The sequence below is a fragment of the Kogia breviceps genome, chromosome 15 (genome assembly GCF_026419965.1).
Source record: "Kogia breviceps isolate mKogBre1 chromosome 15, mKogBre1 haplotype 1, whole genome shotgun sequence".
Classification (NCBI taxonomy): domain Eukaryota; kingdom Metazoa; phylum Chordata; class Mammalia; order Artiodactyla; family Physeteridae; genus Kogia; species Kogia breviceps.
The window spans coordinates 15,485,924-15,511,090 of record NC_081324.1 but is presented as its reverse complement, the minus strand read 5'-3'; the positions used below and the strand labels follow the sequence as shown (position 1 = coordinate 15,511,090).

The window sequence follows — 25,167 nt, the reverse complement described above, 5'->3', positions numbered from 1 at the left end:
AGGCATGACGGGGCATATAGTGCATCATTTGCTGCAGTGAAGCATTTCATCTAACTGGTTTTCTATGCTTTTGCCATCCATCTTTTTAGTCCAATAACTAGTATTGATCAAGGAAAAAACCCAGTGTACTCTATAAAGAGTAGCCATCAGGTACTATTTTTTCACATACACAGTCAAGAACCGTATTTGTCATTTTTTTTTGGAAATTTTATTTTTATACTTATTGAATGCATTTTTCTAAATTTATTTATTTATTTGTTTATTTTTGGCTGTGTTGGGTCTCCGTTTCTGTGCGAGGACTTTCTCTAGTTGCGGCGAGCGGGGGCCACTCTTCATCGCAGTGCGCGGGCCTCAGCCTCTCTTGTTGCGGAGCGCAGGCTCAGTAGTTGTGGCTCACGGGCCCAGTTGCTCCGCGGCATGTGGGATCCTCCCAGACCAGGGCACGAACACGTGTCCCCTGCATTGGCAGACGGATTCTCAACCACTGCGCCACCAAGGAAGCCCCATATTTGTCATTTTTGCTAGACAAAAAGAATGAGGGAAACAGACTTTTTGTTGCCAATTTGTCTGTCTTCCATTCTTCTCTCAATTTAGCTTTTCCTACACCCGAATAAAGTCTCTAGAAATAGTCATGATTAATTGAGTGATTTATGTTTTCCTAGAATATTTCTGTGTATGTAATTAACTTTAATATGTTTATAAATGGAATCTTATTCATTCGACAGGTATTATTGATCACCTGCAATGTGCTAGACACTGAGTTTCATTGTTACTGGATCATATTGACAAGCCTTCTGTCCTCAAGGCCCTTAGAGAGTAACAGATGAGCATTCAATAGATAATGCTTAACCCATCCATATTTATTCAGTGCTAATAACAAAACTCCCAATTTTAAGAAGGCAAGTTAAATGAAACAGCAGAACATAGAGCTTTCTGTTTTGAACAGAAACATCACTCAAGATGTTTGTGTCCTTTGCTCCCACCGAAAAGACTGTGGCCAAACGCATGTAGAAACCACTTAAACTATTTTCCGCTCTTAAATACACAATGCATACTAACACTTGGAAAACTGAGAAGTCCTGCAATAAAGACATCTGTTTAACTTTGTTTAACCCAAAATGTTCTAAACTTATTTGTCTATAGCATCCTTTTATCCACAGAACATCTCTTAATATTTCTAGATGTGCTACAGTTTTATGAAACATCATTTGGGAGATGCTATTGAAGATTGTAAAAAAAAAAAAAAAAAAAAAAACGATGAACTTGAAAACATTTTTTTTAATTAAAAAAAATTTTTTTAACCTAGAGATTTTATTTATGTTCCGTGATATTTTTCTTTTAATTTAAGGAAGTTTGGATGGCGTCTCTGACTCTAAGTTGCAAATCTGTATTGAACCAAAGTCCCAAAAGCTGATGCCTGGCAGCACGTTGATCCTACAGTGTGTTGCTGTTGGAAGCCCCATTCCTCACTACCAGTGGTTCAAAAATGAATCACCATTAACACATGAGACAAAAAAGCTATACATGGTAGGAAGTTGGCCTTGGGGATATTTGGGGGGGTTAATATGTAAAATAAATAGTATAATTGAAAATTACAGTGAATATTAAAATTCATATTCTTTGGGGTGTTTTAATGTTTTCAGTATTTTTTCAAGTTCTTTATTATCTAATATTAATTGATTCTTATATTTGCAAAAGGGCTAGAACACCAGCCCACATGAAACTGCTTGTATGAAAAATTTCAAACAGTATTGCATCAGACTCACCACTGTTAGATTCATTGTATTATTTGCTTGCTAATATTTGACCTAATGAAATAATCTAGGAATGTCTGAAATGTTAGGATTTGTAGGTTTAAAAAAAAAAAACTCAAAATAACTTTCTCCAAGCCACTTAAATTAAAATTGAGGAAATGTGAGCGTGTTCTGATATTGATACAGGTGCCTTATGTGGATTTGGAGCATCAAGGAACCTATTGGTGTCGTGTATATAATGATCGAGACAGTCAACACAGCAAGAAAGTAGAAGTCATCGTAGGTAAGCAGTATCGCTCGGTATTCTGACAAATGGAGCCATATAAAATGAAGTGTTTGAACAGCGGAAATTCTGTTCACCCATTGAATTTAATGGTATGTTAAACAAAATAACTGCTGCTGCTTAAGTAGAAATTTGAGAGCATACATAGTAAACTCCTAATCAGGATTCACATACAAAGAGCAGAAAGAACTGTAAAAAAGGCTATTTTATTGAGATCTTTTTCATAATTTTTATAGTTTATGTTAAACATTTATGGCAAAAATGTATTCCTTAAAGCTTTAGCTAAAAAGAAATGGAAAAAAAACCTTGATTTAGGGGAAAAAGATTTTTAACAAACCATTTTTCCAAAAAAAAAAAAAATCACAGGCATATAAGAAAAGAATGATTATTAATCAACAATCCCTCTATGAAGTCCATAATTCGGGCGTGTGTTCTAGTTAAGCTTAGTGCATTTAGTTATGTTGTCAGTAGGAGGAGATATTGATGCATATGTTGGTTTGTCAGCGTTTTTCTATGCTATTTATCTTTGTTTGCTTGATGGCTGCCCTTCCTAAGATCATGAATTACAGTATATTCACATTTGTTTTCTCTGAAACAAGGAAGAACAGAGGAGGCAATGGAGTGCACTGAAGGTAGTGTAATCCTTTGGTTCGAAACCAAACATCCCGCATGCTGGTTCCTCTTGGGATTGGTGGAGTGTGCCCTGGTTTGCTGAGTGCAGTGATGGAAAAAATACGAGCTATAAGAAAAAATTTTGATAGAAGGATACTGTATCTTAGTCCTTGAGGGTTAATAAATTGCCAGAGCCACTATTAAACTGACATTAATTAAAACAACTAATTTTTAATTGATTTTCTATTGCATATAAAAATAAAGTTCCTGGGACTTCCCTGACGGTCCAACGGTTAAGACTCTGTGCTTCCACTGCAGGGGGTGTAGGTGCGATCCCTGGTGGGGGAACTAAGATGCCATATGCCGCATGGTGCGGCCAAAAAATTTTTTAAAAATAAAGCTCCTGTACAACACCTTATGAATAGTGAACAGTTGCAGTTAACTCTTAATGTTAATTATCTTCATAAAATTTGTAAAAATACATGGCTATACTATCATGGATAGTTGTTCAGATTATTTTATCCTTTAGCCATGGTAAGATGCCGCTCAAATGCAAATGTAATTTCTGTAACAGCTTCAGGACAGGAGATTTATTGTTTAACGCATGCTTTAGCAAATACTAAATATCCTGTTTTAATATAAAATTTATAAGATCCATTTTTTTGAAGCTACAAGGCTTAAGATTATATATTATGGTAAAAGTGACATGGTAGATTAAAGAGAACTGAAAGTTATTTTAACATAAACTTTTATCTTATTTTAATTAACCAAAGCCTTGCACATAAGTTGTAATGAGTAAATTTTAAAACTTAAATTACCTTCCCCTAGTGTGATGTCACATTGTTTTGCAAAATTAGGTTTGTGGATAGCAAAGTATTTTTTCAGTTTCTGCCTCTTTATTATAAACCCTTAGGCTCTACTTGAGCAAAGTAAAAAAATAATGTTAAATCTTATGTTTCCTGGTTTTCCTGTCCTTCATACTGCTATGGTGTCACTTTGAAATACTATAATTACTGTTTTCATCCCATCATAGTTGCGGACAGGAATTCTCTAGCATAAAGCAGTTCTAATCCTGCGGTCTATGAGCCCTACATGAGGGAATCTATGTAAAGAAATCCTAACCAAACTCTTCTTCCTTCTCCTTTTTCACCTAATTGCATGATTTTTAAAACCTCCTAACATTGGAGACCTCTAAGAATAAACAAACTAGCATTGCTGTTCAGCTTTTGGGTAATGCATGTATATTACCACCTTGCTGCTTCTTTACCTGCAAGATTCTTCCTGTAATTTTTGCAGTGGCAAACACACTATTGAATAATAACTTTCAGATAAATCTGTTCCAAACACAGATGAAAACCCAGCTATGAAACTGCTCCAAAAATTTCAGATGGAAAAATTAGATCCAACTCTTCTTCCTAAAACAGTCTGCAAAGTTGAGGCATTTTTATAGTTGGTGGAGTGGTACATGTTAACAATGTCCCAACATACCGTATCTTTTTTTACCTGTAGAACATGTTGTGATCTATTTTATGTGCTTTGTTAAAGATACTTGATCAGGAGAAGGGGTAGGGGGTTGAATAGGTGGAGCTCAGGGGATTTTGGGGGGGGCAGTGAAAATATTCTATATGGCAGCTGTAGTGGTAAATACATATATGCAGGTTTTAAATCGTTTAGGAGGTCAGAGGAGGGGGAACCCAGGATGGAACACAGAATATGACAAAAGAATCTAAACCTATTGCAAGTGTATGAAGCAACCTCACTGATTATGGGATGGGAGAACAGGTGCTAACCTAAGTACCTGGGAATGAGTGAACACAGAAGGCAAAAGAAATTGTACATAAACCCTATACTCTAGCTGATACCACTCTGTAGTTGATTTTATATCTCATAGAAGTTACTGCATAATATTTTATGAATAGTATAGCATTTATAATTTATTGTGAATGTTAATTTTTATCTTGACACAATTTGTAAAGGAAAAATAGATGGCTATAATGTCATAGGTATTTGCTTAGATGATTTTCTTTCTATTAGCCAGGCTCTACAGGCTAACAATTCTGAAACCACTATACCTCCAAAAACACATTCCACCAGTGTAACCAGGAGAAAAGCATCACACATATCCCGATTTACAGGCATTCTACAAAATACCTCACCGATAATCCTCAAAACTGTCAGTGTTATCAAAAACAAGGAAAGTCTGAGAAACTGTCACAACAAAGAGGAGCCCAAGGAGACACAAGTAAATGTGATGTGGGGTCCTGAATGGGGTCCTGGAACAAAAAAGAACATTAATGGTTCATTAATAGAGACAAATACGCCTTACTAACAACAGATGTTAAAAATAGGGAAACTAGGTATGGGCGTATGTAGAAACTCTCTGTAGTATCTTCACGATAGTTCTGTAAATCTTGAACTGTTCTAAAATTAAAAGTTTATTCTCAAAAATATCATTTGAGGTTTTTAATTAGTTTCATGAAGTGTATAGTCGAGGCCATAGACAAACCTGTCTCTTGATTGTTTTCATCCATTAATTGGCCAGAATATCTAAAACTTTGATCAAATTAAGAATGAGTCTATTTCGCTTTTTGTCATTTAATGAAAGTAGTAATAGCTCAGGAGTCCTAACTGATGTCCACAACAACATTCTCTCCTCTTCACAATTTGCATGACTTCTCCTTTATGGCATTTTAAAAGTTCTAACCTGATAAGACATTATAACACGATTCAACAGTGCAAAAATCAACTTCTTTTGTCAGTCTTACTATCTGTGCTAAATTGGCAGATTATTTAAAGGTTACTTAAATCTATTTAAATTATTTAAAGATTATTTAATCTATTTTCTCTTATTTTATTTTAGATGAATTAAATAATCTCGGGCATCCCGGTGAGTAATACAAACATTAAAACATTAGCTTTAGATATTTAGTTATTGAATACAGTAACTTAAAGATACTATAGATATTCTCTATCGTTGTGAATAACTCTGTATCATAAAAAGGCAGTTAAATGGGGAAATGCATGCTCTTTATTTTGAAAGACAAGAAGCAGCCTTTGAAAGAGTGACGGGAGTAACATCTCTGAACTCACCAGACCCCTGGGTCCTTGTTCAAAGCTGCTCAGTCATTGAACACATCTGAACTAGTTGGGTGGGTGTCTGTAACTGAAATAACATTATTGTTAGTGCTGTACAGATGAGGAGTTAGTCATTGACTATTAAGAGACTGACGGCTGGCAGGAGTATTTATCATTCTTCGGCCAGTTTTAATCAGAACAGATTTCTGAACAAGTTAAGCTAAAGGGAAGCCTTACCTGAGCTGAAAGGCGTAGTAATAGTGAGGACTCCATAAAGGCCGAGGACATCAGTCCAGGCTGTGGGCATTCCGAAAGGCACTGATGGAACCTGTGACTACATCTGAAAATAAAACCTCACAGGAGTACAATAAGAAGGTAGTTATCTGTATCAGTTAATATATGTAGAGATCCCTCTTATTTCCTGACATGTTATTTCTCATAGTTTTAGCACCATGACTAGTTTGCTTAGTTTTGTGCCCATATTTTGTTAATAAACATCTGTTATCGTGAGTGATGATTGGGCTGTGCTGACTACACATAAGCCAGTGAGACAAACCAGAATGCCACTCTTACCTGCATGTCATTCCTGCTGTGCTAGCCTCGAGCTCTGGGAAGCCCCTGTGAGACTTGCTTCAAGCACCCAAAACTAAGTGGTGTTGGAGAAGCACCCTCGTCATGTAGCTAGTTGCTTCTCTTGATCTGGTTAGAATCCCCTTTTCCTAAATTTGTCTGTTGTTTCATGCCCTTCAGTGAGCATTATGAAAAGCTATTTCAGGAAAACTTTTGCAAACCAGCACCACTAAGCTTCTAAACATTTTCCTGACCTCCTTTTTCATTATATCGTTACTCCTCAAGAATTAGAAACACCAAAAACGTTAGTTAAAAAGAATTTAATATTTTTAGTGGACTCTCGTAGCATATATATTATTAAAAATGCAAACACCCTGTCTATAGTAAGAGACACATTACTGACTGAACTCCATCTTCCCCTGCATCTCTTCCTGCATGGTCCTTGAGAGTGGGAGGTATTTCATTTTATCTATAGTTGATGGCAAAGAGCGTGACCGTGGAGTGAGATTTCCCAGCTTGAAAACACTGGGCAAGGGACTCAGTCTTTCTCTGCCTCAGATTCCTTATTTGTACAATGGAGGTAATACTAGTACATACCTCATAAACGGAGATTATCGAAATCAGTTATATTTACAGCACGTACAACAGTCCCATGCCATCGTTCGGTAGATGTTAGCTATTCCTGCTGCTGCTTTCCACCAACAGCCATTTTCAGATTGTAATTTCTACCTAACGTGTTAAAGAGTATCACGCCCAGCTGTGGTCATCAGTTACCAGAGACAGTCTCCTGCCCGATTCCGACTCTTGTCCATCTAGGTACCTGTTTTTAATCAAGAACCTGAAAACCTTAAAAATCATGAATTAGCTGCTAGAAACAGCTAATTCATTGTTTCTGTATCTCTCTAACCTCGAAGATGTATCATGGATAACAGCTCCTTATCTTTTTGCATTTTTATCTTTCTATAGATAATAAAGAGCAAACAGTTGACCACCAGCCTTTGGGTGAGTAGAGCTTTAAAATGCTTAATCAAAATGTCATTGTAGCATGTAACTTTTATGGGGATCATGAACGGATTTGAGACTTTTCAAATTGACAACTTTTATAAATATTTGAATAACATTGAAACCAAGTGTTTTATTTTGGATATTTATAAAAGAAATTACAGAATAGGAGACTTTAAAAGATTATGAATTCAGTTTCAGGGACCAGATCAGCTTCTGTGGAGTGATTTCTGTGTTTGTCAGTGTGCAAACAAATATACCTATAAACAAGGAGAAGCATGTACAGGTCACAGAAAAGTGAGTAATACTATATCTTGGTGGAGTTAGAGGTTAGGAAAGCACCAGAGAGGCTGCAGTAGCACCTCTACATGTTGAAGGATGAATAGGAGAAGGGCCTTCCAGATACAGGGAACGTGAAGTCCTAAGTAAACTTTGTAGAGAAAGAATACAGGGTGCCTGTTGTATTGGGGGAGTTGCAGGTCACAAACGATTCTCTAGAACATGAAGAGAAGGAGCCTAGAGAAGCAGGATGAGACCAGGTCTTGAGGAGCCCCATTTCTCAGACAAGCTATTGGAAGAAAACTTGATAGAGGGGTGAGATTTGTCCCTCTGAAAGGCCAGTCTAGTATCGGTGTAGAAAATAAACTGGAGGGAGACATTGTTTAGGTTAGGAGAACAATTGAGACTGTTGCGGTGGTCTAGATAAGAAATAATGAGAATCTAAACCAGGGTAGTACCAAGACGATGCAGAAGAAGACAGAACAAATTCAGAACACCTTGAGGTGATGGAACCAGTAAGCTGTTTTCATCACCTCACTATAGGGTATGAAAAGTACACTGGAATCACCATGCCTGCTCAGATTCTTGCTGGACCACTAGGCAGGTCGTAATACAGCCCACTGAGTTAGAGAAGACAGAATCAAAAGCAAGATTCAAAGGTTAGATGACCCTCATTTTGGGACCTAACCGGTTTGAGGTGTCTGTGTCACGTCTAGGCGGAGATACACAGCAGGTAACTGTGCACGTGGATCTGGAACTCTAAGGAGAGGCCAGGCTCGGAGATACAGTCGTGAGCGCCGTCAGCGTAGAGGTGGAGGCTGACACCGTGAAGGGTAGCATACCATGGGATTGCTCAGCACGTGGAGAGAAGGGCCCTGACTGGGGAAGGGGGGTGGCCCACACCGTGTTTAACAATTAGAGTCAGTTGTCACTGATCAGATAGCATATATAAATTCAGGTCTCTAGATTCTCCTGAAAATGGTAGATTTTGAGTGAGAGCTGTCAGTTGTGGTTAAATGGTGGCTGTCCCTGTAAAAGGGCATGTGCCCCTGTTTTCCTGTCATGTAATATTCTCAGTCTACTTCACTCTCTCCCTCTCTCTCCTCCCCTCCTTCCCCACATGGTCTCACCAGGTAGTTAAATTTCTTTACACGGTAGCTGAATCCCCAAACCGGAAACTCTCTGGACTTAAGGTTGAGACCCAGAACGGGCAGAGTGTCACACTACATTGTGCTCAGAGAGAACCACAGGGAAGCCCAGATTTGGAGCCGGGGGCAGGGGCGAGGGTGAGGGTGACCGCACTGCTTAAAGACAAGGAAGCCATGGTTCCTCGGGGGCTGCCTCTTAACCACAGCTGGAAAGGCAGCCTGGATCAGAATATGAATGGTTTTGTCTAAGGAACTTGGACTTTATTTTGTAGGACATAGAAGTTAAAAGATCTGATGCATGAGACCAACAAGGACTGTATATTCACCCAGTCAAAGTTGATGTTAATACTCAATCACTGAGAGATGGCCAAAGGTTTTTTTATTTAAACACTTATGTAGCACTTAATATGTACCAGGTCCTTTTCCAGTTGCTTATGAATATTAACTCATTTTGGATGAGATGAGTAATACACTATTAGAATAATCAGACATGAAATTAATGATGTAACTTGTAACAGTTTTTAAAGAATACATTTCATAAAACTTTGGAAGACGTCTAGGATCATGTAGTTAAAATCTCTTTCTGAAGTTGTTTTATTCTGTTGCTTAATCAACTGGTGTTTGTGTTTCCTTTTTCCAGTGAATAGTTTGTGTTCAAGAAGTTGTGGGTGGCTCTTACAGTAAATGTTTTTCTACAGAAAAATTTCTTCCATTTATTTTATCACTTGAAAACCATCATAAGTCGCTTATATAGTTGCTATTTTGAAGTTTTCTTTGATTCCTCACTCTTATCTCCTTAACTTCAAATTTTACTGTTTCTTTCTCTGTCATAGCTCTAAAGTCTGACTTTTCCTTTCCCTTTCTACAACCAATTCCTGGAATGAGACTTTGTCATCTCTCATTTCGACCACTGCAGTCTGCTTCTCTATTCTAAATCCACCCCAGTTCACCTATCATTCAGGAACTGTTTTGCAAGTAGAGTGGGCAAGGTAAGTTCCCTACCCATCGTCTTTATTACCATCAAGCTCAAAATGCTCCAAGACAGTTTAGGAACTAGCTGTTGAAAATTATCCTTGGGGAAAAGTTTTTGAAGAGTTATGGTCAATTATTGATACACACATTTTAAGCCCACATTTTAAGCCCCATAGTTCTCAAATTGCTGAACCCTTGCATTCTTTATTTTTCTTTTTAATTTATTTATTTTTGGCTGTGTTGGATCTTCGTTGCTGTACGCGGGCTTTTGTCTAGTTGCGGCGAGCAAGGGCTACTCTTCATTGCAGTCTCGGGCTTCTCATTGTCATGGCTTCTCTTGTTGCGGAGCACAGGGTCTAGGCGCGCAGGCTACAGTAGTTGTGGCACGTGGGCTCAGCAGGGGGCTCTTGAGCTCAGGCTCAGTAGTTGTGGCACACGGGCTTAAGTTGCTCCGCGGCATGTGGGATCTTCCCAGACCAGGGCTCGAACCCAGGGCTCGAGTCCCGTGTGTTGGCAGGTGGATTCTTTTTTTTTTTTTTTTTTCTGGTATGTGGGCCTCTCACTGCTGTGGCCTCTTCCTCTGCGGAGCACAGGCTCTGGACGCGCAGGCTCAGCGGCCATGGCTCATGGGCCCAGCCACTCCACAGCATGTGGGATCTTCCCGGACCGGAGCACGAACCCGTGTTCCCTGCATCGGCAGGCGGACTCCCAACCACTGCGCCACCAGGGAAGCCCTGAACCCTTGCATTCTATAAATAATTCCAAGTGTTCCTTGCAAACAGATAACAAAACTAGTGAATAAATAATCGATCTTAGCAGAAACAGCCTGTATGGTTAGTTTGACAACTGTTCCCCCAACCAAAAACCCCAGTGATCTTTTCTTTTTTTTCGGTACGCGGGCCTCTCACTGTTGTGGCCTCTCCCGTTGCGGAGCACAGGCTCTGGACGCGCAGGCTCAGCGGCCATGGCTCACGGGCCCAGCCGCTCCGCGGCACGTGGGATCCTCCCGGACCGGGGCACGAACCCGTGTCCCCTGCATCAGCAGGCGGACTCTCAACCACTCTGCCACCAGGGAAGCCCCCCCAGTGATTTTTTTCTATTACATACCTTATAATTGTTTTCGGCCAACAGAAAATTTAAATCTAATATATATTCTAAACTATCATAATATCCCACCATGAAACCCACGATGCTTTGCAGACGCTTTTACTAACTTGAATCACATTGGGAACCCCATGATTTGGACTGTAATGATGTCAGCCAGTGACCACACATCCTCCACTTCCTCTCACTTAGGAGCAGATTGAACTGAGTCCATCAGTGTATTGAGGTTGGTTCTGAACTCTGATAGGGTTGATGGGCTCAGAAAAAAATGCTTGAAATTTTTCTGTGGATTAGCCAGCTGAAGTGTTCCTATATACTGGGTAAATTGGTGTAAGAGTACATTTCTAGTTTATTTAAGAAGAAACTTAAAAAAAAAAAAAAAAAAGGAAATACAAGTGTTTTATACTGCCTCCTAATTGAAATCCATCCTGAGTATTCTCAACTTTTTTTATTGAGTTTTAAAACTAAAGGCAGTTTAGTGGAGGCTTTATGTCTCAATTTATTTATTTATTAAATAGTCTTGAAAATCGGCCTTTTCTTTGGAATAGAAGAAGAGATTATCATTTGTACAGGACTTGAAGTGACTTTTATTGAGTTAGAAATGTGGCTTAAGTATCATTTCAGTTTTTTCAATAATGTGTATATTCATAAGAATAGGCATTTAGCAAGAAATCTCTGAAAATGTCAATGTTGAATAAAAGAGACCACGACAAGGGGAATTCCCTGGCCGTCCCGCGATTAGGACTCGGTGCTTTCACTGCCGAGGGCCCGGGTTCAATCCCTGGTTGCACAAGCCGTGCGGTGAGGCCAAAGAAAAAAAAAGATACCATGACAGAAGTATTGAGGATTTTCACAGTGGGGTATTCTGCCACTTTGAGAGGGTCACATTCTTTTTTTTTTTTTTTTTTTTTTTTTTGCGGTACGCGGGCCTCTCACTGCTGTGGCCTCTCCCGTTGCGGAGCACAGGCTCCGGACGCGCAGGCACAGCGGCCATGGCTCACGGGCCCAGCCGCTCCAGGGCATGTGGGATCTTCGCGGACTGGGACGCGAACCCGCGTCCCCTGCATCGGCAGGCGGACTCTTAACCACTGCGCCACCAGGGAAGCCCCAGGTCACATTCTTTTAGTTGGTGCTAGTTTTTCTCCAGACCTTGTTTAACCCTAGACTTAAATGCTCTGTGAAAAGAGAAGAAATTCCACCAGAGATTTTTGGTGACATTTAATCATCTTAACGATTTGAAGCATCTGAAATTAGATCACATATTGCAGCCATCAGGTCAGCAGTGTGATTATTTGTGCCTGTTTCAGTTGCACAGGAGTGGTATCCATATTAATTTATAAATAAGCTACTTAGCAGCACTTTGTGACAAAGGCTGGTCACCAAGTCCTGGCCAGCGTCAGGCTGGGACTGCCATGTGCTCCTGTTACACCTTCTCTGCTGCTCTCTGGTGTCTCCGTCATGGATTTAGACTCTCACGTGCTACACACACACCACTGCCAGCCCTTGAGAAAAACATCATGACAGGTTCCTGTTGTCATGGCACAGTCTCAAGTCTTTCACCTTTAACCCCACCTGCGACTAGCAAAAGTACAATTCAGAAGACCTCTTATGCACTAAGCTATGCTCAGCCTTTTGGACAAGCTATATACCAGATAAAGCCAGCTGGTACTTTTAAAGACACAGGTGTGGATCTTTTTGCCTCTTACAAACAGAACAACTTTTTGTATGAGACCACGTCCTTGAGCAAACCCTCAGTTCACTAAGGTCACAGATTGAACTGCTAAGATATTCATACAAAAAGTCTTCATGCAGCCCTGAGGTAACTGCATCTCACCCAAACAGGAAATTTTTTTTAAAGAAGCTAACGGGAGACAGTACATCAACTGAAAATTTAAAAATAACAGTATTTGTTAAACTCCTGCTTTTCCCTCCTCTTTGGTATTTCCCCTTACCTGCTCTGATGGGAATTCTTCCTTTCCCTCTTTTTGGTATTTCTTTTGTTTCTAGCTTGTTCCATTGTCAGCAAAACAGAACCTAATTTGATGGGAACCCAATTCCAAACATTCTTTGTTTAAATTTGCTCTAAAAGTCTACATCGAATATTCTTTCCTTCTGCTGTAAATCAGTAAAAGTATTACTTTAATATTAGTTACTATTATGCTTCATATACAGCTAATATCCTTTGCCTGGTTCTCAAAAGCATCAATTAATTTCAGTTGTTTGATTCATCAGCCTCTGTATTCCTCAGTAGAGTTTATTGGTCTGCTATGTAAAGTGATCACTCTGAAATGAAATTAAATAATGAAATCTTATTTGTAAGACATTTTATTAGGTTTTATTTTAATTTTTATATCCTCCTTTAAATTTCTCCCCCTCCCCCCCCTTTTTTTTTTAAATAGCAAAGGACAAGGTTGCTCTTTTGATAGGAAATATGAATTACTGGCAGCACCCCAAGCTTAAAGCTCCTTTGGTGGATGTGTATGAACTGACCAACTTGTTAAGACAGCTAGATTTCAAAGTCGTTTCACTGCTGGATCTTACCGAATACGAGATGCGTAATGCCGTGGATGAATTTTTACTGCTTTTAGACAAAGGAGTCTATGGTAAGATATTTATCATCTTTGCTTTCATAATTATCCACTGTTTTTCTTGTATGAGTTAGTTAAGAGTTAAAAAAAACAGAGAAAGGCATGGTAAACGGATTGTTGAAAAGTTTTACTCTTGTCGTAAAAGATGGATTTTGATCTTCATTCCGTAGTTCCATATGACTAATTAGCTTGATGTCTTTACTTTCATGTGTCAAAACAATGTTGTTCTCATTAGAATTCTTAACCTATCTTACGTGATTTTGTTTTATTGAGTACGAGAGCTACAGTAAAGTTCAATGACCAAATAGCAAATTGTATATTCATATATGTAAAGTATTACTCTGTGTGTGTGTGTGTTTAGAGTACAAAATGCTGTAACCGAATGAACATTTCACGTTTGTTTCCTTTTTCTAACTGTTGCATAGTATTTTCGGGTCTTTTAGTGGGAACTACAATAGAATTTCACAAGAAAATGTTGGTGAGTGAGACATGAAGACAATCAGTAAACTAAAGTTTTATGCAGATACAGTTAAAGATGGACCTCCGCAAAAATTCTAACAGTAAATTTTTACTGGTTTTTCTCATCCTTTTAAATATGTTAAGACCACTACATATATGTCAATGATTCTTTAAAGAGAGAATATGCTGTCAGTAGTGAGCAATTTCTTTGGTAATTTCTTTCTTTCAGTGGGCACACCCGCAAGCATGGAACGGCCACATGGTGTGCTGTGAGCCGCGTTTCGCGGAGTCGTGCCCACCGCGATGTTGTGTAATAACATTCACCTGCCGGGAAGGTGACATTTCCAGGCCTGTTGTCAGGATGCCACCGATAAACAAAGCGTCCATTTGGCTTCTGTATCTTTCCAATTATTTTACTTCAGTAATTTCTAAATTTAGCCTTTTTACTTCTAATTAGATTCATAGGATGAGGCAAGCTTGGTACAATTGCTAAAAGTTCTCAAAGTAGAATTTTTAATGGAAGAAAACGTTTTTTTTCAAGATTTAACACGTTACTGTATATGGGATGAGGGAAAGTCTTACTTACCGCAGGCCTCTCACTGCTGTGGCCTCTCCCGTTGCGGAGCACAGGCTCCGGACGCGCAGGCTCAGCGGCCACGGCTCACGGGCCCAGCCGCTCCGCGGCACGTGGGATCCTCCCGGACCGGGGCACGAACCCGCGTCCCCTGCATCGGCAGGCGGATTCTCAACCACTGCGCCACCAGGGAAGCCCCGAGGGAAAGTCTTAAAATCATCCTAAATAAGTTTTAAATGAGTTTCTTCTTAAGTAATAAGGATTACAGTTGTTAGGCAAGTGAATCAACAAATTAAATCTCTCAGATTTGGGATTTCAACTATTATGCTGACATTTTAATAACATAATCTTGTTTATGAGCATATAAAGTGATGAATCTGGGTGAATCCATTTATTTTTCTTATGAAAATATGGTAGAATATACAATACTAATGTGCCTTTGTGGTAGTTGGTTTATATTTTTAGCCTCTAATAAGGTGGTTGGTTGATTATTTTTATATTACATAATTTATCTCCATTTTTAAGTGCATAGACGGCTTAAACAGGAAAAGGCTTCTAAAACTTCCCCAAAAGTAAGGAGGTAGAAGGAAAATCTACCGATTTAGGTTTTGGGACGGGTGAAGTATTTTAAGAGTGAGGGAATTATATGAAGAATTATGTACTTGATTATTTATTCTCCTTTCTTATTGACATTATCACCTTGGCTTTAAGTCCTTTGTTTGGCTTTTTAAGTCAAAACTTTTAATCGCCCCTGCAAGCTTGAGAACCAGAAATATTTAAAGTTTTGGCAAGAAGAGTTCAGCTTATGCTGAAGCTTTGCCCAGTTTGAAAACCTCAACTTGGAATATGGAATAAATAGGTATATTAAAGCAAAATGGCAGCTTAAGAAAGCTAGAAAAGATGTTTAAATACTACTGATTCATGTCTTAACAGGGTGGCTGCATTATATTTTGAAGTATTGTGAATATCCCAAACATCAGACACATCTACTTTCAATGTAAGTGTGGTAGAGGCCTGAGGGCATAGGCATTTCCCCTGGACTGTGCCCTGTGTCCAGCTGACAGCCCCAGGGGACCAGGAGTACTTCAGGGGTACGGGAGGCCGAGGCAGAGTCACTGGAATTTCACATTAGATACGGGAAACACAAGCATTCAAGTTTATGCCCTTTTGTATTCTAGTGCCCTTGGGTTTGTGAGAGAAATAAAAATTAACAGAAAATAAGTAACTCAATTTTTAAACATATATAAACATTAAAAGTACAATCTAAGAACAGGAATAACTGACTTAAATACTACATGTCCTTGAAGATAAATAAGGATAAAGATTTCCGTTGTATAGATAAACTAGGATGGAGAGTAACTACATATTTGGCTTGATATCCACCCTACCTAACACCTTTTTACATTCATCACTTGCTGCAGCTTAGATGTGCTTTGATAGAAAAGATTAAAGGAGTCCCCTAGAGTCTGTCATACAGAGTGAAGTAAGTAAGAGAGAGAAAAACAAATACCGTATGCTAACACATATGTAGGGAATCTTAAAAAAGAAAAAAAAAAAGGGGTCATGAAGAACCTTGGGGCAGGACGGGAATAAAGACGCAGACCTACTAGAGAACGGACTTGAGGACACGGGGAGGGGGAAGGGTAAGCTGGGACAAAGTGAGAGAGTGGCATGGACATATATACGCTACCAAATGTAAAATGCATAGTGGGAAGCAGCCGCATAGCACAGGGAGATCAGCTCGGTGCTTTGTGACCACCTACAGGGGTGGGATAGGGAGGGGGAGAGGGAGGGAGACACAAGAGGGAGGGGATATGGGAACATATGTATACGTATAACTGATTCACTTTGTTATAAAGCAGAAACTAACACGCCATTGTAAAGCAATTATACTCCAATAAAGACGTTTTTAAAAATAAATAAATAAAGGACAAAGCTAATGTCAAACCTGAAAAAAAAAAAAAGATTAAAGGAGTCTGGTCAGAATAAGGCCAAAGCCTCATTCACTCTAGAGGAATCATTCACGTCCGCGTAGCTCAGTGGTTAAGCAACGGACGTGAGGTTAAGCAACCTCAGTGGTTAACCAACCCCAGGCTCAGCTCTCTGGCTTTTCTGCTTCTTAACTGTGTGACTATGACCGAGTTATTTCACTTTCTAAGCCAAAAAGGACTTATAAAATGGATAGACTAAATTAATGAAGTTGTTCCAGAATAAGTGAGATAAAATAATCATCCCTGTGTCTGGCACACTAAAAGCACTCAAAATACTGTCGCTATTGTTGTCGTAATTTTCTGAATTCAGATTTTCCTTCTCCGATAGATGGGGGATTTGGACAACATTCCACTTCAGGCCTCAATAGAGAAACCCAGCTTTCATCTGTTATTATGTATTACAGTTCAGTCTAAGATTTCATTTGAGAAAACAGAAGGGGTTTTTAAAGTGACAGTGTGGTGAAGTGATGAAAACCAGCACACCAACATTTTATATTTTCTGAGAGTAAAGTTAACTAGAAAGCCAACAGTAGATGATAAAGAGACAGTGTAACAGAGCACAGCAGTTACTCTGGCCGGCATCCCACTTCCGAGTCTATCACTCATTAGTCACGTGAATGTGGGTGAGCTATTAAACCTCCCGGTGTCTCAGCTTTTACATCTGTAAGAAGGGGATGATAACATTGCCTACCTTATTATGAGATGTGTTGTGAGCATTACGAGATAATGAAAGTAAAGGGCTTTCTTCCAACAGAGCCTGGCGTGTAGTAAGAGCTATGTAGGTCGATGGCGGCAGCAGTGGTGGTCACGGTGGTGCATGTTCTAATCAGAGCCCTGTGCCAGGTGCACTGCAGCTCAACTCAAGTGGGAAAATCTTCCATTTAAACCATCATTTTCTCTGTAGGCAAAAATAAATATCTGTGACAGACTATATTCTTAGAAATCATATATTCCCCAGAAATAAAATTCCCCAAAGATCTAATTTATAAGGTGGTATTTTTAACCACACTGAATTCTTTGACATTTTAAAAGAGATCTGTTTTGTCCTTCTATCCTTGAGTAATGAGGGTGGTTAATTAAATGTACAAGTAGTACTAGAGATGGAATTTTTTAAATACAGTGATTTGGTCTAGTTATTTAACATAAAAATGCTTAATCTCCTGCAGTATCATTTGTATGTAGACTTTGATACAAAATTCTTATTACACTTTTTTTTTTTTTTTTAAGTTTCCTCTATGTCTTTTCATGGCTTGATGGCTCATTTCTTTCTTTCTTTCTTTCTTTTTTTTTTAAAGATTGTTTATTTATTTTTTACTGTGTTGGGTCTTCGTTTCTGTGCGAGGGCTTTCTCTAGTTGCGGCGAGCGGGGGCCACTCTTCATCGCGGTGCGTGGGCCTCTCACTGTCGCGGCCTCTCTTGATGCGGAGCACAGGCTCCAGACGCGCAGGCTCAGTAGTTGTGGCTCACGGGCCCAGTTGCTCTGCGGCACGTGGGATCTTCCCAGACCAGGGCTCGAACCCGTGTCCCCTGCATTGGCAGGCAGACTCCCAACCACTGCACCACCAGGGAAGCCCCTCTTATTACACTTTTCATGAATTATTCTGCAGTGGAGAAAAGGTATTTTGTTGTCAGTGCCTTAATACCCCTGATTGCAGAGCTGGGCATACAGCACTGAAACATTGGACCACACACTTAGCTTTTCCTGGATGATGGAGGCTAAACCTTCCCTTGAAGTTGCTTCTTCTCCCAAGTCAAGTCTTGCTTGAGCCAGAATGTGTTAAGTGATACAATGGGAGCAATACCCATGCTTTCTGGTTGGCTGTCTCTTAATGATATCAGTTGTAGAAATGGTACCATTTCTACTGAAAGTCAGACTCTTTCTAGAAAGGTCTCCAGATCTACCCTGACCAGTTTGCATTGTTAATTTAATGCAGTCGAGAAGTAATTACTGAGTTCCTGTTATGTCCCTAGCCCAGATAAGGAGTATTCTGGGTGTTGAGGGAGATACAGAAAACAAAGAACATGATCTATACTCCCAAGAAAATTACGGGACTTCCCTGGTGGTCCAGTGGTTAAGACTCCGAGCTTCCACTGGGGGGGGGGGGGGCGTGGGTTTGATCCCTGGTGGGAGAACTGAGATCCCACATGCCGCATGGCCCAACCAAAAAAAGGAAAGAAAATTATCAGTCCCTTAATATAATGGGAAGGGGAGAAGACTATATATGGAATCCAAACACCTATCAGCTACATGATTTTAAACAAATTGTTTAATCTTTTAAAATTTGATTTCCTCACCTATTAAATAGGTCATTTAAAGATTGTTATATGGGTTAAAATCAGATCATGTATATGAAGGTGCTTTGAAAACCATGAAAATGCTATGCAAATATAAAATTCCTGTTTTTATTACAATCACTTTTATCAGAGAAACTATATCTATGTAGAACTGTAAAATGTCAATAAAGCAAATACTGTATATGCCTTTTTTTTTTTTTTTTTTTGCGGTATGCGGGCCTCTCACTGTTGTGGCCTCTCCCGTTGCGGAGCACAGGCTCCGGACGCGCAGGCTCAGCAGCCATGGCTCACGGGCCCAGCCGCTCCGCGGCATGTGGGATCCTCCCGGACCGGGGCACGAACCCGCGTCCCCTGCATCGGCAGGCGGGCTCTCAACCACTGCGCCACCAGGGAAGCCCTGTATATGCCTTTAAGTGTCAAGAGTGCTGCTGTAGGGTTTCCCAGCAGCGTGAGGCTGAAGTGTGTTAGAAAACTAGAGACCAGGTGAGAAGTTGCCGAGGGTTCTGAACCTGAGATAAGCCTGGAGCCTTGGTGAAGATTTGGGTAGATGGAAAGGAGATTGTGACCTGAGCAGGGTCATGGAGGTTACAAGTAAGCATGTCTTGCTCTGGAAGCAGCAAAGAGAGAGCAGAGTCAGATTTTGAATACTTGACAGAGTATAAATTTTACTCTTTTAAAGTATACAATTCTTGTGAAGTATACAAGTGGTTTTTAGTATACTTTTAAAGTATACAAGTAGTTTTTAGTATATGCACAAAGTTGTGCAGTCACCTAATTCCAGAACATTTTCATCACCCCCCCAAAAAAACCCACATCCATTAGCAGTCACACCTCAATCCTTCATACCCCAAACTCCTGGCAACAACAAATCACGTTCTGTCTCTGGATTTGTCTAATGAGGACGTTTCATATAAATGGAATCGCTCCACTGCGTCCTTTTGTGTCTGGTTTCTTTCACTTAGCACAGTGTAGTTAGGGTTCATCTGTGGTAGCGTTACTTTTATCGCTAATGAGTTGTCCATTGTGTGCCTATAGAACATTTCATTTATCCATTCATCAGCAGATTGACATTTAGGCATTTTCCAGTTTGGGGATATTATGAATAGCACTGCTGTGAACATTCGTGTGCATATTCTTCTGTGGACACTTGTTTTCAGTTCTCCTGGATACTTCCCTTGCAGTGGAATCGCTGGGTCATATAATTCTAAGTTTTGTTTTTTGACGAATTGCCTAACTGCAAAGTGCCTGCACTATTGTATATTCCTGCCGGAAATAAACGAGGTTTCCAATTTCTCTACATCCTTGTCAGCGTTTGTCACTGCCTTTTTGATTATAGCCATGCTAATAAGTGTGAAATGGTATCTCATTGTTTTGTTTCCCATGGTTAATGATGTTGGACGTCTTTTCATGTGCTTATTTGCCATTTGTATATTGTCTTTGGAGAAATGTTTATTCAAATCTTGGCCCGTTTTAAAATTGCATTGTCTCTTTATTGTTGAATTGAAGAGTTCTTTATATAGTCTGGATACAAAGTGTCCTTACAGATATAGGATTCATCCTCACAAATATATTATGTCCTGATAGACAGATAAGTATTTTCTCCCATTCTGTGGGTTGTCTTTTCACTCACTTGATCTTCATGGCTTAGCGAATTAAACCCACTCCCTTTGTCGTTACTTTCAAAATGCTATCTGTGCCCTCTTACTTTCATTTCCAGTGATCATGTAATTCCTTGCCAGGCTAGTCTCCTTTCCATTAGCTGTCATTCCCGGCCCAAGCTTTGTTTCTGTAACGCACCTTGCTTTCTCTCTGCGCTTTATTCATTTCATACACGGTTGCCCTCATCACGTGATATATGGCATTTAATTAGATGCCGACTTTTCTTTAACTAATAACATGAGCATGCCTGAATGAATTGCAAGACCCTCAGGGCCAGGAACTCTGTCTTCACTTCTTTTTCATTGTCCTCACTGCCTGCACGATAATATTCAGGGCTCATTTGAGGTAGAATAAACCCACACTGAATATATGGGTGTGCCCCTTTTGTCATTTTTTACCCAAAGTGATACATATGAAAGACCCATTTTTCTCATTTAAATAGGAGTTCAAGAAAAGTAGGCAACCTGGATCCTGCCCTCTAGGGCCAAAGGAAGCAAGTTTTCTTGGCCTTTTAAAGCCACATTCTTGCTAGGGGTTAGGGCTGCAACTACAAAGAGTTAGGGAACCAAAAAAAAAAGCTATCTAAGTGCCTTTTTACTGTTCACTAAGGAAGCACATACTGATATTTTTGTCATTGCTGTTTTTGGTTTGGTTGTGTTTTTACAACGAAAACAAACTTCTCTTCAAGAAGGTGTTTAGAGTTGTTTGGTACAGTTTTAATCGTACCATTTATCAGTAAAAAGAAAATGACTCATCTTTTTTGCGGGGTGGGGGGGGGGCGTGGTTGGGGGGGTGGCTCACTGCGCAGCTTGCAGGATATTAGTTCCCGATCTGACGCCATAACCCCTGCAGTGGAAGCTCAGTCTTAACCACTGGACCGCCAGGGAAGTCCCATGACTCATCTGCTGAACACTAAAACTAACCAAAATTTTAGATCATTAATTCAACAGACCATAGGTGGAACATTAATGATATTTATATATCATAATGAAAATAAATAACAATCCATAAAATGAGCTTTCTCTGCTTAGAAAAAGCTACATTTATATTCTTATAACCCTTAATATTGTAAGGAAATGCTATGGACTTTCATATACTTGACGCTGCAGTGGCTGTTCGTCTGAGTTGTGTTTATTCCTTCATCCATTAAATACTATACTCCTGCTGTGTGCCAGGAATGCACAGATAAATGTAAGATTGCCCTGCCCTAAAGAAGTTTCTGGTTTCACAGAGGAGACAGATGAGTCAGCAAAGAAGTCCTTAGCCTTTTTTTGTATTTTAACATCATGAGATAAAACTGCATTCCATATGATACCATTGGTTACAAATGTATTACCTTTATGAATTAAAATATAGTTCTGGATAGCATCTTGATGTTGGTTGAAAATTCAGTACTTAAATGAAGACTTGTCAAAATAATTTAATACAAATTCAGTTAACACTGAGTTGTGTTTACAGTTGCACATCTCTTAAATAAGCATGCATTAACGTCTTTTTTTTCTTAAAGAGTGCTACATGTTCAGAGTGCAATTTCTCTTTTTTCTTGCTTTTCAGGACTATTATATTATGCAGGACACGGTTATGAAAACTTCGGGAACAGCTTTATGGTCCCTGTTGATGCCCCAAATCCATATAGGTCTGAAAATTGCCTGTGTGTACAAAATATACTGAAATTGATGCAAGAAAAAGAAACCGGACTCAACGTGTTCCTGTTGGACATGTGCAGGAAAAGGTAAACTGTCCATTCTTTAGATACTGAAGCTTGTTGGTCAGTTAAATATCAGCCTTGAGGAGTTAAATCTAAAGGCAAACCTGTGCATGGTAGGAATCCCTTAAGTTTGTGAATTTTAGGGTATAGACTGAAACTGATGAGAAGAAAAACTAGAGGAAAATATACTTTCTGTGTATGTTTTACTTTTTCCTGTCTGCTCTGGAACAAAAGTGAAGAACAAAAGGGCATGGGTATTTTCTCATAATAGAAAAGACACAGGGACTTCCCTGGTGGCGCAGTGGTTAAGAATCCGCCTTCCAGTGCAGGGGACACGGGTTCCAGCCCTGGTCCGGGAAGATACCACATGCCACGGAGCACCTAAGCCCGTGCGCCACAACTACTGATCCTGCGCTCTAGAGCCCGCGAGCCACAACTACTGAGCCTGTGTGCCATAACTACTGAAGCTCGCATGCCTAGAGCCGTGCTCCACAACAAGCGAAGCCACCGAAATGAGAAGCCCACACACCACAACGAAGAATAGCTCCCGCTCGCCACCAACTAGAGAAAGCCTGAGTGCAGCAACGAAGACCCAAAGCAGCCAAAAATAAATAATATAAATTTAAATTTTAATTTTAAAAAAAGGAAAGAAAACATACAGCTCTTCAGCCTGCCTGTAGAATGTTTCTAACAATCCCTGCAGCTGTTCCTGCAGGAATTAGCAGAGACACCGTGCATGGAGTGAGGGCCTCTAGTTAGTCATGGTACTGCAGACAGAGAAAGTTTAGCTGAAGCAGATGTTTGAAAATTTGGATCCCATTTGTCTACCATTGTGTTACTAAGGAGTGGAGCCAATGATGATTCTACTCAGATTTAGTGTTTTGCTTGCTCAGCTTTTACCAATCAAAATCCAATGGCCGAATTCAAAAGTAACTCCAGTTTTAAAGCTAACAAGAAAAAAGGTGTGAGTCTCTGCTGTCTCAATAGTTTAGGAGCCTTGGATTACTTTTGGTAAATATGTAGCTAATAAGATAAAGGAATTTGAACCTATAATTTTAAGTTATGTGTAATAGGATAGTATCATGTTTATTATTTATGTTCTTTTAAGAATGCTGTTTTAACTTTTCATATTTATATCTGTCCTTCTCCTCTCCTACCTTGTAAATAGAAATGACTACGATGATACCATCCCAATCTTGGATGCACTAAAAGTCACTGCCAATATTGTGTTTGGATATGCCACGTAAGAAACTTTTATGTTTATGTTAAGGAGTCCTTCATTCTTTGATGCCTTCTTTTCGATTAGAAGCCTAGAAATATCCATAGCCATCTAGGCATAAATTTGCCTCGATATTCTCGATAGCAATTTTTAAATAACTGACTTCAGCACTTCATAGGTTGGCATCTTCTTTTTACTAAGCACCAAAGCATTTAGTTCTTGCTTAAAGATTAACTCTTTAATTGGGATGCCATGAGAGAGGCAGGGGAGTACATGAGGCTCATCAGTTTTTGTAGAAGCCTCACGCAGCAAGTGTTTGCTTTTTTAAAAATGTCTTTTTTCAGGGCTTCCCTGGTGGCGCGGTGGTTGAGAATCCGCCTGCCGATGCAGGGGACACAGGTTCGTGCCCCAGTCCAGGAAGATCCCACACGCCGCGGAGCGGCTGGGCCCGTGAGCTGCAGCCACTGAGCCTGAGCGTCCGGAGCCTGTGCTCTGCAACGGGAGAGGCCACAACAGTGAGAGGCCCGCATACCGCAAAAAAAATTAAAATAAATAAAAATGTCTTTTTTCAGGTGTCAAGGAGCAGAAGCCTTTGAAATACAGCATTCTGGGTTGGCAAATGGAATCTTCATGAAATTTTTAAAAGATAGATTATTAGAAGAAAAGAAAATAACTGTGTTACTGGATGAAGTTGCAGAAGGTAAAATAAAAACTAAAGAGAAAGCTACTCAGGGTTCTCTGTTGGGTTATTATTTTATTCCTATTATTACTGTGTGGATTTGGAATTTGTATTTATCTTAGAAGACAATTTTTTTATATAATGTTCACAACACTCAGGTTTCCCTCCTTCCTTCCCTATTGGCTTAGCTACATGCATCTGTGCAGTATTACTTGAAGTACAAGTCTGACCTCAGACATGGTTGTGAAATAAATGAAGTTTAATCCTCAGAGCTCTTCACCTTGCTGCTATGCTTAGTGCCTGATGCTGCCCAATCTTGCTTATTCGCAAAAGAAAATTGTCTAATGAGCATCCTCTTTCAGGATCAGACAGATAAACTTTACAGAAATGCTGAGACCCTAAGGGGAAAAGCTGCATTCTTTTTTTTTTTTTTTTTTTTTTTTTTTTTTTTTTTTTTTCTTGATGAACTTAGTAGTTTTAAAATTCTGCTCTAAGGACAGGATCCTAGAGGTCTAACACCATGTCTTCCTTTCCCTTCTATTCCTTCCTTCCCTGCCTGGCATAACGCTGTGCTCGTGTCAGGTGTTGAATAAGCACGTGTTACAGCCATAGATTGACATGTGTTTTTTGAAATGCCACTTTACAAGTCGTATCAAAAAGAAGGCGGTTCTTTTACAAGCTGGCTCACTACAAGTGGAGTTTCATGTTTGTTCCGAAGACGCCAGCTTGAGTGTTTCACAACCTGCTGCTAGTCACCTAAGTTTATTTTCATGTTCTTGTCGGTGTAGATCCCTTAGCTGGATCACTTAACTACTTTCCCCTTTAATGTGGACAGTCAGAGCTTTGACCCTCCTTCTTTAACCAAAGAAGTTCTGCTTTCATCTGTTTTACATATTGTGTGGGCTTCTATTGAAGTTCTCATTTGAAGACAAAGTTCTGGTGCTTAAAAAATAAATAAAAGCCTTTGGAGTGTGTCAGTTATTTTCAAAGTGAGATCTGTGAAGGTGCTTCAGAGACTCTAAAATGTTTTACTGTAATTTTAGTCTTTAAGATATATTAACTATCTTAAAACTTAGTAAAAAGCACCAGTTCACCCACATATGATATATACTTTGTTGTTATGGCAATGAATGGCATCCCAGTATGTGCTGTGAGTTTATATTTGAACTTCTGGATTATATTTTTATTTTATTATA

General features: G+C 39.5%; 1 protein-coding gene and 1 long non-coding RNA gene across 2 annotated transcripts in view; one reads left to right on the top strand and one right to left on the bottom strand.

Annotated features, from left to right (window-relative positions):
* MALT1 (MALT1 paracaspase) overlaps window positions 1-25,167 on the top strand; it is a 60,212-nt gene that overhangs the window by 25,496 nt on the left and 9,549 nt on the right. The window contains exons 5-13 of the mRNA XM_059039724.2: window positions 1,349-1,527; window positions 1,941-2,037; window positions 2,637-2,669; window positions 5,510-5,536; window positions 7,261-7,296; window positions 13,199-13,402; window positions 21,920-22,097; window positions 23,242-23,316; window positions 23,865-23,992. Of these exons, the coding sequence (XP_058895707.1) occupies window positions 1,349-1,527; window positions 1,941-2,037; window positions 2,637-2,669; window positions 5,510-5,536; window positions 7,261-7,296; window positions 13,199-13,402; window positions 21,920-22,097; window positions 23,242-23,316; window positions 23,865-23,992 (957 nt within the window). The remainder of the gene's footprint in view (window positions 1-1,348; window positions 1,528-1,940; window positions 2,038-2,636; window positions 2,670-5,509; window positions 5,537-7,260; window positions 7,297-13,198; window positions 13,403-21,919; window positions 22,098-23,241; window positions 23,317-23,864; window positions 23,993-25,167) is intronic.
* Window positions 2,229-6,061, bottom strand: LOC136792693 (uncharacterized). Its single transcript, XR_010836857.1, has 3 exons — window positions 5,962-6,061; window positions 5,740-5,812; window positions 2,229-4,922 (listed from the first exon to the last, which is right to left on the bottom strand). It is a non-coding gene; the product is annotated as an uncharacterized lncRNA (long non-coding RNA).